Source organism: Sinocyclocheilus anshuiensis, unplaced genomic scaffold (genome assembly GCF_001515605.1).
Source record: "Sinocyclocheilus anshuiensis isolate Anshui unplaced genomic scaffold, SAMN03320099.WGS_v1.1 scaffold1038, whole genome shotgun sequence".
Lineage (NCBI taxonomy): Eukaryota > Metazoa > Chordata > Actinopteri > Cypriniformes > Cyprinidae > Sinocyclocheilus > Sinocyclocheilus anshuiensis.
Window position 1 is genome coordinate 794,973 of NW_015536540.1, and position 18,112 is coordinate 813,084.

An 18,112-nucleotide genomic window follows, 5' to 3' on the forward strand; every position below is an offset into this window, starting at 1 on the left:
TATATAAAGATAAGGCCACTTTTTCAATTTATGTCAGATTTGCAACTACAGTTTTTTTTCCCATAAATACTTGTTTATCTTTACTACCCTAATCTGCAACCATTTTTCTCATGTTCATGTGTTGGTATGCAATAAACATTGAATGTTATGACTTTATCACAATGTAAACGAGCAATATTTAATGAAATGAAAGAGATTACTGGCATGAAAATGATCAAATAAACTAACGTATTGCAATTGTGTGTTTATTTGAATTGTTTTGAACACAGCAAGAGAGCATGAGTTAAAAAGATGATTTTAAACGTTTTTAAACATAGCATTTGCGCTTTTACTGATGCTTCTAAATTTAAAAATGTAAAACTGCAAAAGTATGTTATATATTGTAAGCAATGCACACTGAAAATGTATGTTAACTGATATACATTTACAGATTTGTATTTCGCATAAGTGGAAACAGAACAGTGATTGTAGTTAATGAAGTGAGAATATATTGCATGGCATTTTGCATCAAATCTTATCTACTTTTTTAAAGCGAGCAAACTTAGGCCAGTCTTGGGGTCGCTAACACATCGTTCCACAAGTTGCAAATATGTGAGGTTCTCCTGAGTGTTGGGATCAAAGAATCCTTTGGTGTCATCATCTGGATCAGAGAGGATCTTGTTCATCTCCTCATCGAAGTGCCCTCTTTGGTAAGCCACCTCCACAGGAACACGATGGCTGTGCACAGGATCAATGATGCCTCCAGTGGCGATCTGAGCTTCTAACAGACGAATTCCATGGTCTTTGACGATCAAATCTTTTTTCAAGGCCTGGAACAAGGAGATTATATTCCCTGTGTTGGGGTCCGTGTAACCAGTGACTGCCCGTTCTGCAGAAAGCAGTTTGTTTTTCCATTCTGTCCCAACAAGTCCTTCAGTCACCGCCTGCTCTACTGACAGCTTTTTATTCTTCACTGGGTCAATCATAAAGCCAGTGGCAGCCTGAGCCTCAACATCATCTGGATCAGAGAGGATCTTGTTCATCTCCTCGTCAAAGTACCCTCTTTGGTAAGCCACCTCCACAGGAACATGATGGCTGTGCACAGGATCAATGATGCCTCCAGTGGCGATCTGAGCTTCTAACAGACGAATACCGTGGTCCTTGACGATCAGATCTTTTTTCAAGGCCTGGAACAAGGAGATTATGTTCCCTGTGTTAGGGTCTGTGTAACCAGTGACCGCCCGTTCTGCAGAGAGCAGTTTGTTTTTCCATTCTGCCCCAACAAGTCCTTCAGCCACTGCCTGTTCTACTGACAGCTTTTTATTCTTCACTGGGTCAATCATGAAGCCAGTGGCAGCCTGGGCCTCAAGCAAAACCAGAGATGTTCCAGGTGTCAGAAGTCCCTTATTTTTGGCATCAAGGATGTTCATGGTTTGTTTGGTAGACTGCACAAATACACCAGCGATGCTATTTGTTCCTTTCAAGTATTTTCGCACAGAGTCCATTTCACTTACATGATCAACTGTTACTTTTCCGGAAGTTAGGTCTTTGTAAATTTGATCATCAATGACTTTGGATTTCAGCAACTCATCAGCACTCACATCCTTTCTGATACCTTGAAAATTTTGTTTTTGGGTTGTCTCCGTTATGGTTGTAATTGTTTGGGTGCTTGTTCCTGATTTCTGGTATATCAATGTCAGGACTATTTCTAGGAACTGTTCTATAGTTATTGTACCCGATTTAAACTGCTGGACTAGTTCTCTCCTCTTTTCCTCAGAAATGCCATTTGAGTACAGCAGATCCCAAAGAGTGACCAGCTCTCCTTGGAATTTACCTCCTGCTTTCTTTGTGGTTGTAGACTTAAGTATATTCTTTGTATGTTCATCAATGAAGAAGTAGTGCTCACCCTTTTTCACAATCACAAGGAGGCTCAGGCCAGTTTTGGGGTCTCTAATGCACCGCTCCACAAGTTGCAAGTATGTGAGGTTCTCCTGTGTGTTGGGATCAAAGAATCCTTTGGTATCATCATCTGGATCAGAGAGGATCTTGTTCATCTCCTCATCAAAATACCCTCTTTCGTAAGCCACCTCCACAGGAACACGATGGCTGTGCACAGGATCAATGATGCCTCCAGTGGCGATCTGAGCTTCTAACAGACGAATACCGTGGTCCTTGACGATCAGATCTTTTTTCAAGGCCTGGAACAAGGAGATTATGTTTCCTGTGTTGGGGTCCGTGTAACCAGTGACTGCCCGCTCTGCAGAGAGCAGTTTCTTTTTCCATTCTGTCCCAACAAGTCCTTCAGTCACCGCTTGCTCTACTGACAGCTTTTTATTCTTCACTGGGTCAATCATAAAGCCAGTGGCAGCCTGAGCCTCAAGCAAAACCAGAGATGTTCCAGGTGTCAGAAGTCCCGTATTTTTGGCATCGAAGATGCTCATGGTCTGATTTGTATACTGGACATACACACCAGCAATACAGTTTGTTGCGCCAAGGTATTTTTGAATAGATTCCATTTGGTTGATATCTTCATCATCTACTTCCTCATTGATAAGCTTACCCATCATTTCTTTTGAGATGATTTTTGACCCAAATAGCTCACTTGCTGAAACTTGTTTTCTCAGACCTTTAAATGAATGCTTTTTTGTTGTTACTTCAATTATCATTACTGTCACCATTTCTGTTATCTCCTCTATTGACAGTTTCTTTTGTTTGTATTGGTCAAGAAATTCTTTCCTTTTCTCTGTAGAGACATATTCTGAGTGTAGTACATCCCAAAGTGATACACGTTTATCTGCAAACTTACCAGCATTGATGATCACTGATTTTTCTTTGAAGACCTTTATTATTTGTTTGTCACTGTAGGTTGAGTTTTCAGTACTCTTTTCAGTTACTGGGAGAAGCAGCAGGCCGGTTGAATTCCTTTCACATTTCTTCACGAGTTGTTGGTAAGTAAGAGGTTCTTTAGTTTCTGGGTCAGAAAACCCCTTTTCACTATTTATAGGATTTGCCAAAAGATCACTGGTCTCATTATTCACGCATCCTTTCATTATTGCCTTCTGAACAGGCAGCCTGTAGCTGCCAATTGGATCAATAATTCCCCCTGTGGCAAGCTGTACATCTAAGAGGTTCAATCCATGTTTTCGAGGGATGAGACCTTTTTGCATTGCTTCGAATAAGCATATTTGCTCATCTGTGTATGGGTTTTTGAAGCCAGTGACAGCACGTTCAGCCAATAGTAAGTGCTCCAATATCTCTGGTCCAATAATTTGAGCTCTGACAGCCTCCATGACTGTGTGATGTGTGTTTTGGATTGGATGGATAACATATCCAGTTGCTGCCTGAGCCTCAAGCAACAAGAGTGCTGCATCGGAAGTGAGTACGCCTTCAGTTTTTGCCATGTATAAACTTAACACTTTTCCTGATGGATGAAGCTTTACTCCAGCAATACTTCCAGTGCCTTTCAAGTACCTTTGAACAGATTCAAGTTTAACCACATTTTCAAGTGTCTCCTTACCATGTTGCAACTCTTTGTAAGTTTTGGTGTCAATGATTCCAGAGTCATGCAGCTGTTGCACTGAAACAGGTTTTCTCAGGCCCATTGTTGTTTGAGAAGTTTCTTCTTTCTGTTCTATTGTTTGAATAATTTTGGTAACTATGGTGACAACATCCTTAATGTTTATCTTGCCCAGACGATATTGTTCAAAGTACTGCTGCCTCTGTTCATCTGTGAAGTATACAGAATGTATTACTTCCCAAAGAGATTTTCCAGAGAAACGGCCAACAGGAACAACAACACTGTTTTTCTCAAATTCTTCCTTGATCTCAGCATCTGAGAGAATTTTTTGTGATTTTTCTTGTGTTTTCCCTTTTTCAGCGACTGGAAGAAGGAAAAGACCAGTATCAGGATCCTTGATGCATCGTGCTAACATCTCCATGTAGGTCAGATTTTCTTGTGTGGTGGGATCAAAAAATCCTTTAGTGTCATCACTTTGGTCAGCAAGGATCTTGTTTAAGTCAGCATCAAAATAACCCTTTTTGAAAGCAACTTCAAGTGGTAAATGCAAACCTGTTAAAGGATCAATGATGCCACCTGTAGCAATCTGGGCTTCAAGTAGACGTATGCCATGCTGCTTTACAACAAGGTCTTTCTTGATGGCTTCAAAAAGTGATATTGTCTTGCCAGTGTATGGGTCTTTGTAACCAGTCACTGCTTTCTCAGCAGCCAAGAGTTTTTCATACAACTCTGGAACAAGGACTTTCTGCTTCAAGGCCTCCTCAACAGTGAGTTTCCTGTCTTGTATTGGATCCATAATAAAACCAGTGGCAGCCTGTGCTTCAAGAAGACACAAGGCAGTGCCAGGGGTAAGATAGCCCTCTTTTTTGGCTTGGTAGATGCTCATTTTCTGATTTGACTTTTGCAATATCACACCTGCTATACAGCTTGTTCCACTAAGGAAGTTTCTCACAGTGCCCATCTCAGCGAGATCTTTGATTGTTAGCTTCCCCTCAAGCACATTTTTGTATGTTTTTTCATCTATTATTGCCGAATTCAGCAACTCCAAAATAGAGACTTTTCCCCTAAGACCATTTACACTGAGGTCAGCATTTCTTTGTACTTCCTTGCTCTCAATGATCTCTAAAATAATTGTTATGATTCCTTCTATTGTGATTGTTTTGGACTTGTAGCGCTTTAACAGCTCCTGCCTTTTCTCCTCAGACAAATATTCAGAGTTGATGAGATCCCAGAGTGTCACTTTCTTGTTGCTGAATCTGCCGTATCTCACAGAGACATACGTGGTTTGGAACACTTCTTTGGCACTGCCCCCTATTGTGACTCTCTTGTCGTTTCCTTTGATTGTCAAGAGGCAAAGGTCTGTGCTTTGGTCAGTGACACATCTGGACAAAAGCTGCATATAAGTAAGGTTTTCATGAGTGTTTGGGTCAAAGAATCCTTTTGTGTCATCAGTTGGATCGCAAAGGATCTGATTCATTTCTGTATCAAAATATCCTAGTTTATAAGCAATATGAACAGGAATGCGATGGCTATTTACAGGATCAATGATGCCCCCTGTGGCAATCTGGGCCTCTAGCAGACGTATGCCATGATCTTTCACAATTAAATCGTTCTGCATTGCTTGGAACAATGAGATTTTCTTGCCAGTGTAAGGATCTTGGTAACCTGTCACTGCCTTCTCTGCTGAGCTTAATTTCGCATGAAGATCAGCCCCTATAACGCGTGCCTTCACTGCATCATCTACAGAAAACTTTCGATTAGCAATTGGGTCAATTATGAATCCTGTTGCAGCCTGGGCTTCAAGAAGAACAAGTGATGTTCCTGGCCTCAGAATTCCCTTTTGTCGGGCTTGGTAGACTGACATTATTTGGGAGTCAGGAAGCATCACACCAGCAATGCTTGGTTTTCCTTGTAGGTATGTTTGCACAGATTCATTCTCTGTAACATCTTTTACTGTCTTTTTTCCTTCTCTGAGGTCTGCTAGATCATTCTCTGTGATGATGTCAGCCTCAGCGAGCTGGTTTGCAGTTACTTTTTCTCTTATACCTTCAAAAACTACATTAGCTGTTTTCACTGAATGTTCAATGATCTCCAGAACTTTGGTGACTATAATTTCAATTGTGAGTGTTTTGTTTCTGTATTGCTCGATGAAGGCTTGCCTTTGCTGTTCAGTGAAATATTCAGACATAAGTAATTCCCAGAGCGAAACAGTCATTCCCATGTATTTTCCACATGTCACTTTTACCATGACACCCTTGAAGACTTTTTTGATGTCATAGCCAATGAATGTGTGATTCAGACTACTGGATGGATCGTGAATGGGTAATAACGTGAGTCCTGTAGAGGGGTCGATGACACAACGATCCAGCAGTTGCAGATATGTCAGATTATCGTTTGTGTTTGGGTCAAAGAAACCTTTAGTGTCATCTCCAGAATCTTCAAGGATGGCATTCATTTCCTCATCGAAGAAGCCACGCTTGTATGCTACATCCACAGGAACTCTGTGACTGTTTATTGGATCGATAATTCCACCAGTTGCAATTTGTGCCTCAAGCAATCGGATCCCATGTTCCTTTACGATCAGTTCCTTCTTCAGAGCTTGAAAAAGAGATATGATTTCACCAGTGTATGGATCGTTGTAACCAGTGACTGCACGTTCTGCTGCGAGCAATTTTGCATGGTACTCTGGCCCTACAAGTTTTTGTTTAATGGCTTCCTCTACACTGTATGTCTTGTTTTCAACAGGGTCAATCATGAATCCAGTTGCAGCCTGGGCTTCCAGCAGAATCAAAGCAGAGCCAGGCATGATCATACCTTGTCTCATTGCCTGATAGATGCTCATTCTCTTGTTTGTGGAGAGCACAGCTACTCCCCCAATGCTCTTTTTACCTTCTAGATATTCTTTCACTGTTTCCATTAACATCACATCCTGGGTGGTGGTTTTACCCTTATGCAGATTTTCAAATGTCTGTTGGTCAATAATTTTTGATGCCAGAAGCTCAGCAGAGGTTACGCCTCTGCGGAGGCCTTTAAATGTGATGTAGATGGGGAACAGCAGCAAACCTGTTTCTGGGGCTACAGTGCATTTCTTTATCAGTGATGCATAGGTGAGGTTTTCTTGAGAGTTTGGGTCATAGAATACTTTTAGAGCATCCACTTGGTCTCTAAAAAGATCTTTGTCATAGTGACCCTTCCCATAGGCTTGTTTTTCTGTTAGGTAACATTTTTCAATAGGGTCATAGATTCCTTTGGTAGAGTTCTGTGCCTCAAGTAATCTAATGCCATATTCTTTGGGGATTACATCTTTCTGCATGGCCTGAAAGAGTGAGATTTGTTGGTTGGTGTATGGATCTGTGTAGCCTGTGATTGCTCTCTCAGCTAATTGAAGTTTCTCTTTCATTTCATGTCCCACAATGCCTTCCTTTACTGCATCATCTACAGACCATGTCCAGTTTTTGATGGGGTCGATGAGTCCTCCTGTTGCAGCTTGAGCTTCTAACAGTGCCAGACATGTTCCTGGCTTCAACAAGCGCTTCTTGAAGGCTTGGTATATTGTAATGGTTTCATTTGAATGTTCAAGGAACACTCCAGCTACTGGACCCTGAGAACCGCAATTTTCCTGAGCTGGCATTTTTTGTGGATTTTCTTGCACCAGAGTCTGTGGATTACATAGGAATAATTATTAGTCACACATTTAAAAACTAGTCTAACCTAATCATTTAAGTTATCCATATATTTTGTTTACTGTAGAAAAGGCAAACTGTACACCACAGAACCCTGTTGAAACGTGTGTTTGTGCTAACAATGAAAGCACCCTTCACCCCTTTTATGACTTGTCCTCACAGAAAAAAAACTTCTTGAGCATTGCATCACTTGGAAAAGTGTGCATGTGTTTTATTTAGCGTGAACCTTGTAAGCAATCGAAAACTGGAAATACAGGATTCTGATTTATTCTTGAAGAATGTCAGGATAAAGAATCAACATGACCCAGACAGGCTTTTCACTTGTCAGTTACACAATCGTGCACAAAAGTGTATGAGGTGCATTCTCATTCTCTCTCTCTCTCTCTCTCTCTCTCTCTCCTAATTTCTGGTTTGAAGTGGGAGAGGTTTTCACAGTGAGGGGGATTTATATGGACTTTTCTATTGTTTTTCAATTTTTCTTTTGAGTAATATTTATTGTAGAAGCAAAGTTTAGCATGAGTTTTATTGGCTCGTTGAGCAGTAGGTTTTCACGTGGTGAGAGCAGGGATGGCGTCGCATCTGGATGTGCGAACGCCGTCTCTGTCGCTCCTTCACGGAATTAGATGCATCACGTTCGTAGCTTTTTAAAAGAGGAGCAACTGGTGAATCGTTTGGTAGAAAGCGGCATAGTGGTAAGTGGAGCTTTTGTTATTGTTCAACCTTTAGTATCGCCAACTGTAAGGGTAACAATTTCAAATGTCCCGACATTTATTCCGGATGAAGATATAAAGCGTGAGTTATTGAGGTATGGAAAGTTTGAAAGTGGAATTAAGATGGTTCCGCTTGGTTGTAAACATGAATCCTTGAAGCATGTGTTATCATTTAGACGGCAGGTGTTTATGTTTTTGAATGCTCCGACATTAAATGTGTCTTTCCGTTGCGTGTATGAGGGGAAATCGTACATGTTGTATGCGAGCACGGGGGAAATGCGCTGTTTTGAGTGCGGCTCAGTTGGACATGTAAGATTGTTATGTCCACATAGAGAAGGGGTGAGGAATGAGGCAAGTCAAAGTAATGATGAGAATGGAAGGGTGGAAGAAACTGTAGGAGAAACAGTGGAAACTGAGGATCAAAATGTGCGTAATGAAGAAGTTTCAGGTAATGTTAGTACTGAGAGTGAGATTAGGCCTACTACGGAAGCGTCTAAGGTGGTAGAAAAGGTTAATGGGGAGACACAAGTAGTAGAAGAGATGGTGGTGACAGAAAATGTGAAGGAGGCAGAGCAGGTGGAAAGGTTAGAAACTGGTGTAGAAGTGATGTTTGTTGATATGGATAAATCAAGTGCTGAAAGGATAGTGAATTTGGAGAGCAAACAAACAGGAGAAATGGCTAATACTGAAAGAGAGGAAGAAAGTGAGGATGATCAGATGTCAGATGTATCAGATATGTCTAATTTATCTCAGATGGGTTGTGAGCAGTTTTATTCTCTGGAAGAGATAGATGATTTCTTGGATGAGACTTTTGGGAAAGTAGTAGAATGAATGAATGAATGAATGAATGATGCATTTATATAGCGCTTTATTGTGTATTGTTGTACACCCAAAGCACTTTACAATCATGTGGGGGGGGGGGAATTACTTTGCTGATACGAAGAAGTTTGAAAGTTCTGTTTTGTACTGGATGAAACGAGTAGGAGAGGACAAACTAAACAAGAGGAAGAGATTTAGATTGAAAAAGTTTGTCACGAAAATAAGAAAGGAGAAAACCAAGAAAAGGAAATTTCAATAAATTTGGCTAATGATGTGAAAACCACTAGTTTTTTGTCAACAGTTTTCTTATAATGCTACTTTTACTCTGAAGAGGAATGTAAAAAAAACTTGGAGAATGAGATTAATGAAACGGAAAGAAGATTGATTGATGTTGATGATTATGGTTCAATGAATGTTTTAAAAAATAAAAAATGGATTTGAAGTCACTGTTGGAAGAAAGAGTTAAAGGTAAGAGCTAGAATATCTTTGATTAAAGAAATGGATTATCCAATTATCCAACTTGAACAAAGGAAGCACAAAAGAAAAATATGCTTCATCTCAGAAGAAAAAATGGAACAATTACTTCAGACCCAATTGAAATGAGAAAGATGGGTATAGAATTTTACAAAGAACTGTTTGGTAATATGGACTGTGATGTTGGATGTATGGACCAGCTCTTAAGGGATCTTCCTAAATTAAGACCTGAGGACAAGAAGTCATTGGACGTAATGATTTCTTTTGATGAACTGTCAAAGGCTGTGCAACAGCTTTCTACAGGAAAGTCACCAGGAGTCGATGGTTTACCAGCAGAATTTTATAAAGTTTTTTGGGGTGTTTTAGGTGAAGATTTGTATAATGTATTTTGTGAATGTTTTAAAAGAGGTTGTTTACTAATCAGCTGTCAGAGATCTCTGTTATCACTCCTGCCAAAAAGTGGAGACCTAGGGTTGTTAAAGAACTGGCGCCCAGTGTCTTTAATGTGTCTAGACTATAAAATACTGTCTAAATGTTTGGCTAATAGAATTAAAAATGTTTTTAATCGTGTGTTTATTAGTCACGTTGAATCAATAAAATCAGTTAAATCTTCTGTTTATCTAGCTATAAGCATTTCCTGGGTTTCTTCTGCGAGGCGTATTTGGAGTTTCAGCGCGAGAGCGCCCTCTGGCCTTTGGATGGAGATTTACTGCTGATCACAGAACCGTGCTTCACTGAAAGATACGCATGACAATCGCAGCTTCTGTCGAATCGCGATTTCGATTTATCTTGCAGCCCTACCGTGTGGGTTATGAATATCTTTTTAATGTCTTAAAAGCCTTTGGAATTGGGGAGAATTACATTTCTTGGATAAAATTACTGTATGAAGGGGCTTCAGTTATGCTTAAGATAGGAGGTGGCCTGAGTTGTCCAGTGCCTGTTGAAAGAGGAATCCGCCAGGGATGTCCTCTATCAGCACAACTTTATAGTTTAGCCATAGAACCCTTATTGTGTATGCTAAGAACTGAGCTAAAAGGTTTAATGATCCCTGGTGATAATTCAGGGTTAAGGTATTCTGTATCTGCATATGCTGATGATGTAAACATTTTTATCAAAATGATATTCAATTAATCTGTAAAAGCTTAAAGCTTTATGAAAAATCCTCTTCAGCTAAAGTAAACTGGACAAAGTGTGAAGGGTTTGTGGTGGGTTCTTGTGTTGATACTGGGCCATCTCAACTTCCTGAAGGATTAAAATGGGGAAGGGAAGGTATTAAACTGTTGGGGGTGTTTTTAGGTAATGATCAGTATAAAGAAAAGAACTGGGAGTGTATGCTGGAAAAGGTTGTTGCTAAGTTGTCTAAATGGAATTGGCTATTACTCGAGTTATCCTATAGGGGCTTGATTACAAATAATCTGACTGCCTCTATGTTATGGCACAGACTGAACGTACTTGAGCCACCGGATGACTCGATTAAGAACATTCAGAGGAAATTGGTGGATTTCTTCTGGTCTGGTCAAAAATGGATTCCTGGGCCTGCACTTTATCTACCAGTACATGAAGGAGGGCAAATTTCGACTACAAGCAGCAAAAAGACTGTTATATGAAGAGAATGTTGGATGGATTAATGTTGCTTGTGCTCTTCTACGGGGAAATGTCTGGTTTATTGTATGATAAACAGCTTTTTTTGTATTGCAACTTGATGAACTAGATTTAAAGGATTTAACAGATTTATATAAGTCAATGATAATAGCTTGGAAAAAGACATTTGTTATACACAGAGAAATCTTACAACCTGAGGACTGGACAATGGGGGAACCTTTGTTCCATAACCCATTAATAAGAACAAAGATTTTATCATCTTAATCTGTGGAAGCTGTTTTGTAAAGGCTGGATATACCAAGTTGGGGGATCTAAGGGGTGATGGTTGGAGAACAGCTGAGACAATGCAGTGTTACTGGGCTTCGATCTCTGCGCCTTCTGAGAAGAATAATGAAGGAGGTGTGGGCAGTTCTACCAGGTGCATGTAGAGAGGCACTGTCATTGGATTGGCATGGTGATTATAAATTTCCACCCATTAAAGTCTCTGCTGTTGTACAAGAAGAGAATGAGGATGCTGGACATTCAGTTTTATCATTTGAGTACCCCGAGTTGGGGCTTTTTCAAAATATTAAGAAGAAAGATCTGTATATAATATATGTAAAAGTGACTCATCAGACTGTGCTAAGAGGAGTAAAGACTTGGAGGTGGTCAGATGTGTTTGGGACAAACTTTAAGGCATGCTGGAGATCTTTGTATAAACTGCCGATTGAGAAGCGTACTGCAGACTTGCAGTAGAGATTGATGTATGGGGCTATAGCTACGAACAGACACGTGGCACACCTGAATCCAGCAGTGGGGAAAAAGTGTGTATTTTGTGGGATTGAAGAAACGGTGAATCATTTATTTATTGATTGTTTAAGGTTGAAGGGAGTTTTTAATTTTTTAACACAATGTTTTATAAAGTTTGGAGAGACTTTTTCTTATCAGAATTTTATAAGTGGTCCAAAATACAATTTTCAGGATAGGAGGAAAAAATGTTTACTGAATTTTGTGTTGGGGTCAGCTAAGATGTCTATTTGGAAAACTAGAAAAAATAAAATGTTGGGTATGGGTTCAATAAATGCTGAGATGGTAAAAGGGATGATTACTGCTAGAATTAAGATAGAGTATACATATTATAAACTGGTAAATGATATTGCAATGTTTTCTGAAATTTGGTCAGTGGGATGAGTTTTTTGTAAAATTTAAAAAAATTAATTGTTGATTTTGAATTTGTAGACATGTTCTTAAGGACATATAATTTATTGTTTATGTAAAAATTATTGTGTGATATTAAGATAGAAAGAAACGTGGTTTAATAAAGGTATTATTAAGTCTCTATCTCTCTCTCTCTCTCTCTCTCTCTCTCTCTCCCTTAGTAACTAGCAAAACAACAACAAAAATATATTTCTCATAATCCTTTTGGCATATTGTACAAAAGGCAGAATATTATGCATGTATAAACATCCTTTTTGTTGTTGCACAATTGCATTATTGATATTTTCTGACATTCACTCAAGCCAGAAGTCACTCCCATCAATAAATACATGTGTATGAAAGAGAATGGCCTCTGATTAGAGTGAGTTACTGAAAATGTATCTCCTAATACAGTATGTTAACTGTATCATCGAACATCAGTTAGCTTCTATGAGGTTAGAGCCTAGATTTTTTTTATATTTTCTTAAATATATAAAACTAAAATGAACCCTATAAAAGTTATGTTTTGCCCTTATATTATCCAATATTTAAAGGGGTCATATGATGTTGCTAAAAAGAACATTATTTGGTGTATTTGGTGTACTGAAATGTGTTTATGCGGTTTAAGGTTCAAAAAACACATTATTTTCCACATACTGTACATTATTGTTTCTACAAAGTGGTTTCGCTTTCACAACGAAACACACAGCACCTTCAGGACATGGCGGCAGCAACAATACTACAGCGAGAATAAAAGTTACGCCTTCTTTCTTTGCTTGAACATTTGGGCTGCGTTATGCAAATCTTCCCACATCGTGACGTAGACATGTGGGGCCGTGTTAGAAAGAGCCGTTTTAGTTTGGTGTGGTTGACTATTAACTTTTATAAAGAATATCTCTTTGGATTTGAGACTTTAGTCTTTGCAACTTTGCAGATCTTCTTTATGCACCAAGAGCTTGTAACACTTCAAAGAGAAAGGAAAAATTTAAATTGCATCATATGACCCCTTTAATATTAGTATGCAACAATGGATCCAATAATTAATTTTAATTTCATCTTAATACTATAAATTACCATATGATTAATGTGGTACTAGACACACTTTTTAGAAACTTTCCTCACATCTATGCTTATTAGATGCCTAATATTACTTCTAAAGGTAATTTACCATCAAGTCAGATTTTTTTTACTGAAAAAAGTCTATAGTGGCAAAAAGAGTATAGTATATAAATGTTACAATAAAAACTGCATATAGCTTGTTTGTCAACAGCTGTAAATCAGAAAGGCAGTTTTAAATCACTAAATTATAGACAATAAAAAACAATAAAAACGCAATCTACATGTTAACATGTCACACACATACACTCCTCTAAAACATTAACTGTTCTTTATTTTTTCTGTAAATACAGGCTCTGCTTATAAAAATAATGTATAAAAAATGCATATTTTAGTGCACTACTGAAAGGGATGTTACTGACATGCACAACTTACAATGAAATTGTCACTTGCCATAATAGACCGGCCAAACAGAACTTGCACTTGGTGTAAGTGTTCATTTTGTGCCCTGGTTTGTGTTTTGGGAACACAAACATGTGTCTCACCTCTGTTTCTTCATTTTCTCTTTACTGGTAGACACTGCAAAGGGCAGGCTTATATGGCCAAAATTTCATCACAATATTTTTTTCCATATTATGTAATATCGATCTTTACTACAATATTAATTTACCATTAATGGTGAAGGAAATGCTTTCCACATATTTGTTAGGCCTTGAGAATGAATGTAAAGATAATTTGATTTCCCTTTTATTTTTTTCATGGATTCTGTGTTTTATGATTTAATACAAATTTATCAATTTATTATTAAACATAATTAATTTACAATTAAACATTGCATTTTTTATTTATTTTTTGTGTAAAATAAGATGCTGCACAACATCACTGTGTAACTGTAAATTAATGAAAAAATACCTTGGTTGTATGATATTCCTTAAAATATTATTATTACTTGAGAATTACATTTTAGTAGGCCTACTGCAGTGACATATTTCTGTCATAATTTCTTTAAGTTAAACCAGACTTTTATTGTGACGGGTTGTCATAAAGGTCTTTCAGTTTTACTTTCACTTTCAGTGTGATTTTAGTTTTTCTCAAATGAAACGCCATTCATTTACACAGAGAGACACAGAACCGCCTATTAGTGACAATAATGATATGACAATAATGACAAACACTGACTGGCCGTTGATGCATTTATTTTTGCTGTTAGATTAATCCATATCGAGTAAAAATGTCCAGATACTATCATCGTAATCGTAAATCATAAAACATTGTAATCGTAATCATAAAAAATACATTTTATCATGACTCAAAATGATATTGTTTTATCACCCAACCCCATGTGGGAAGAAATTCGATTCTTATGTTTCACGCCACTCAGGTGGGGTCCAATCAAGAGGTTGCAGCATGTCTTCAATACCTTTGTTCGACTTAATGCAGCGCTGTGCAGACCGAATGGTGTATGAGATCAAAATACCACAAGATTTGGTCTGCGCAGCACTTGGGCGTTTTTATTTGGCAAGAGATTTACTTGGGCAGCGTGACAGTGTGAGACAGAGCCTGAAAGCAGATGTCTCACGTCAAACACGTGAGAGTTGGCAACCCTGGTTTAATCAGGTAGCGCCGTTTCTGTGTTTGTTTCCTATGCACTCCAGTAAAGCTGAAGTTATTGAAAGATACCTGCAACTGTAGTTTATACTAGATTAAAAAGTTTGTAGACAAACTTCAAGTTGGCTTGAAAAAGCCTAGCTAGAAAGTTTGAAAAAGTTTTAAAAGCTTGCAGTCTGAAAGTTTTCAGTTTGAAGTAGTTTGAAAGTTAAAATAGTTTTAAAGATTAAAGTTTGAATGTTTTCAAGGCAATAGTCTATCAGAAAAACAGATAGGTATAAAACATATTGCTAGGGTACCTGGGGTGGTTGCTAGGCTGTTTCTAGTATGACTAGCATGTTGATAACATGTTTTAGCATGATTAGCATGTTACTAGCATGTTGCTAGCATGACTAGCATGTTTCTAGCATGATTAGCATGTTGCTAGCACAATTAGCATGTTACTAGCTAGGGCTGGGCGATATAGCTAAAAGATGTATCAACGATATAATGTTTCATATCGTTCGGTATCGATAATTATTGACATTTTTTATAAGCTTTTTTAAAACAAAGAGCAATAGAATTGTTATTTTTTATTTAACCATTGTATTTTTAAATTAGCCCAATTTATTGAGACAAACAACAAATATTTTTTCTTTTAACAGTCAAACACTCAATAAAACTTAAACAAATATCTAATTTCTAATGTTTTATATGCAGATTAAATAGGTCTCAAGGAATATTTTGGCTTGTCTCCCGAGGCCACAGGAGGGCGCAATGAGCAAAAAAATAGTGCATTTAAATTGTCAAGCAAAGAAATAACGGTCTATAAAAAAACGTGCATTACGTCTAAATTAACTCATATAAATCAAATATAATTTCGTAAATTGCATAAACAATTATGAACAAAACAGCATCATGTATTTATGTATTGCTTAATACAAAGAGCCAAAGAGCCCATCACGCAGATTGCATTTAAAAACATGAGACACAGTGAAAAGGAATAAACCTCCACAAATTCGTGACGTGTTTTCTAAAAGTTTAAACTGTTTTAACTTTGCATGGCTTTCTATTCATCTCTTGTGTGAGACGCGAGTGCAACAGTCATATTTGTCTTTCTAAAATAAATTTCTGAATATGCATCTGTGTGAGTGGCTTGGTTTCGGTTTTCAACTAATCAAGATCATCTCCTCATTGAGCTTCTATATTTCTCTAATATTTTGAATGCATAACACAGCAGCAGCGCGTCTCGTGGGCTAGACTAACAAAACATTAAAATGCAACGTCACTTAGATCATTATCACCGCATCTCGTGCACCGCAGATGACGCTCCGTGACGCACTCCTAACATTCAAATGCAAATTCAGCATGTGTTCGTGTTTGTGTGTGCTGTCTGTACCACTCATAGCACGTGCCTATATCATACTCATAGGCCTTATCGCCCAGGCCTATTACTAGCATGTTTCTAGCATGATTAGCATTGTTACTAGCATGTTTCTAACATGGTTAGCATTTTACTTGCATGATTAGCAAGTTACTAGCATGTTTCTAGCATGATTATCATGTTACTAGCATGTTGTTAGCATAACTAGCAAGTTACTAAAATGTTGCTAGCATGATTCTAGCATGATAAGCATGTTACTAGCATGGTGTTACCATTTTGTTAGCATGATTAGCAAGTTACTAGTATGTTTCTAGCATGATTAGCATGTTACTAGCATGTTGTTACTAGCATGTTGTTAACTTGATTAGCAAGTTACTAGCATGTTGCTAGCATTATTCTAGCATGATTGGCATGTTACTAGCATGGTGTTAGCATGATTAGCAAGTTACTAGCATGTTTCTAGCATGATTAGCAAGTTACTAGCATGTTGTTAACATGATTAGCAAGTTACTAGCATTTTGCTAGCATGTTTCTAGCATGATTACCAAGTTACTAGCATGTTGTTAGCATTGATTCTAGCATTATTAGCAAGTTACTAACATGTTGTTAGCATTATTAACAAGTTACTAGCATGTTAACATGATTAGCAAGTTAATGGCATGTTGCTTGCATGATTCTAGCATGATTAACATATTACTAGCATGATGCTAGCATGTTTTCTAGCATGTTTCTAGCATGATTGGCAAGTTACTAGCATATTGTTAGCATTATTAGCAAGTTATTAACATGTTACTAGCATGATTTTAGCATTATCATCATGTTACTTGCATAATGCTAGCCTGTTTCTAACATGTTTAGCAAGTTGCTAGAATTTTGTTAGCATGTTTAGCAAGTTGCTAGAATTTTGTTAGCATGATTATCATATTACTAGTGTTATGCTAGCATGTTTAACAAGTTGCTAGCATGTTTCTAGCATGATTAGCAAGTCACTAGCATGTTGTTAGCATGCTTCTAACATGATTATCAAGTTACTAGCATGTTGTTAACAAGATTAGCAAGTTAGTAGCATGATGCTAGCATTATTCTAGAATGTTTAACGTTTGCTAGCATGTTTCTAACATGATTGGCAAGTTACTAGCATATTGTTAGCATGATTAGCAAGTTACTAACATGTTGTTAATGTGATTAGCAAGTTTACTAGCATGTGGCTAGCATGATTATAGCATGATTGGCATGTAACTAGCATGATTCTAGCATGATTAGCATGTTCCTAGCATGATGCTATCGTGATTAGCAAGGTACTAGCATTTTGTTAGCCTGTTTCTAGCATGATTAGCATGTTACTAGCATGATGCTAACATGTTTCTAGCATGTTTAACAAGTTGCTAGCATGTTTCTAGCGTGATTAGTACGCTACTAGCATAGTGTTAGCCTTTTTTTTTTAGCATGATTAGCAAGTTACTTGCACAGGGTTCTCTAAGTCTATGGGATTTTAGGTGGTTTTGATAGTCTGGTTTACGAAAACCGTAAGCCGGATCAGTTAGAAAAGATATAGAAACCCAAGTCAGACCAGTCTGAAGGTCTGACCCGAGTTTGGTGGTTGTAGTTTTAAAACTCTAGGAGGAGATACATTTAAAAATTTGGTCTCAGAAGAAGAAGAAGAAGAAGAAGAAGAAGAATTTGTAATGAGTACAAAGACATTGCATCGCTCATAACTTTTTGAGAGAAATAGAGCATACACTGGACAATCAATCTAGGCCTACTTTTCCTTTCCTCCACAACCAATCACAGGCCCCCTCATAGGGGTTGCACCGACTAATCACTAGTGGACTTCAGTGCTCTGCCATGACGCTTTAAGCTTGACGTCGACTAGTCACTGGTCCTATAGAGGGCGCAACAGGATAAGAAATCTTTGAAGGACTTCCACATTTACGCTCCGTTTCCAAACAGTTCAAATGACAAATAAATGCATACTCTGAAAGCGCTCCACAAGACGTGTGATTATATTACTGGATGCTCGAAATTGAACAGGAGTATGCACATTTTAAACAACTTATTGTACAGGTACGTTAATCGCCGTTCTAATCTAATGCGCTGCTGCACTGTAACGCACACACATAGGCTT

At 38.0% G+C, this 18,112-nt stretch overlaps 1 protein-coding gene across 2 annotated transcripts in view; it reads right to left on the bottom strand.

Moving 5' to 3' along the window:
• LOC107697067 (epiplakin-like) overlaps positions 1–18,112 on the bottom strand; it is a 23,121-nt gene that overhangs the window by 2,790 nt on the left and 2,219 nt on the right. Inside the window, exons 2-3 of one of the 2 annotated variants that reach the window (XM_016497715.1) lie at positions 1,338–7,154; positions 523–980 (exon numbers count right to left, since the gene is read on the bottom strand). In XM_016497715.1, coding sequence (XP_016353201.1) covers positions 523–980; positions 1,338–7,127 — 6,248 coding nt within the window. In that variant the 5' untranslated portion in view covers positions 7,128–7,154. Of the gene's footprint in view, positions 1–229; positions 987–1,337; positions 7,155–18,112 lie in introns of those variants that run through there. The other variant, XM_016497721.1, reaches the window with a different exon arrangement.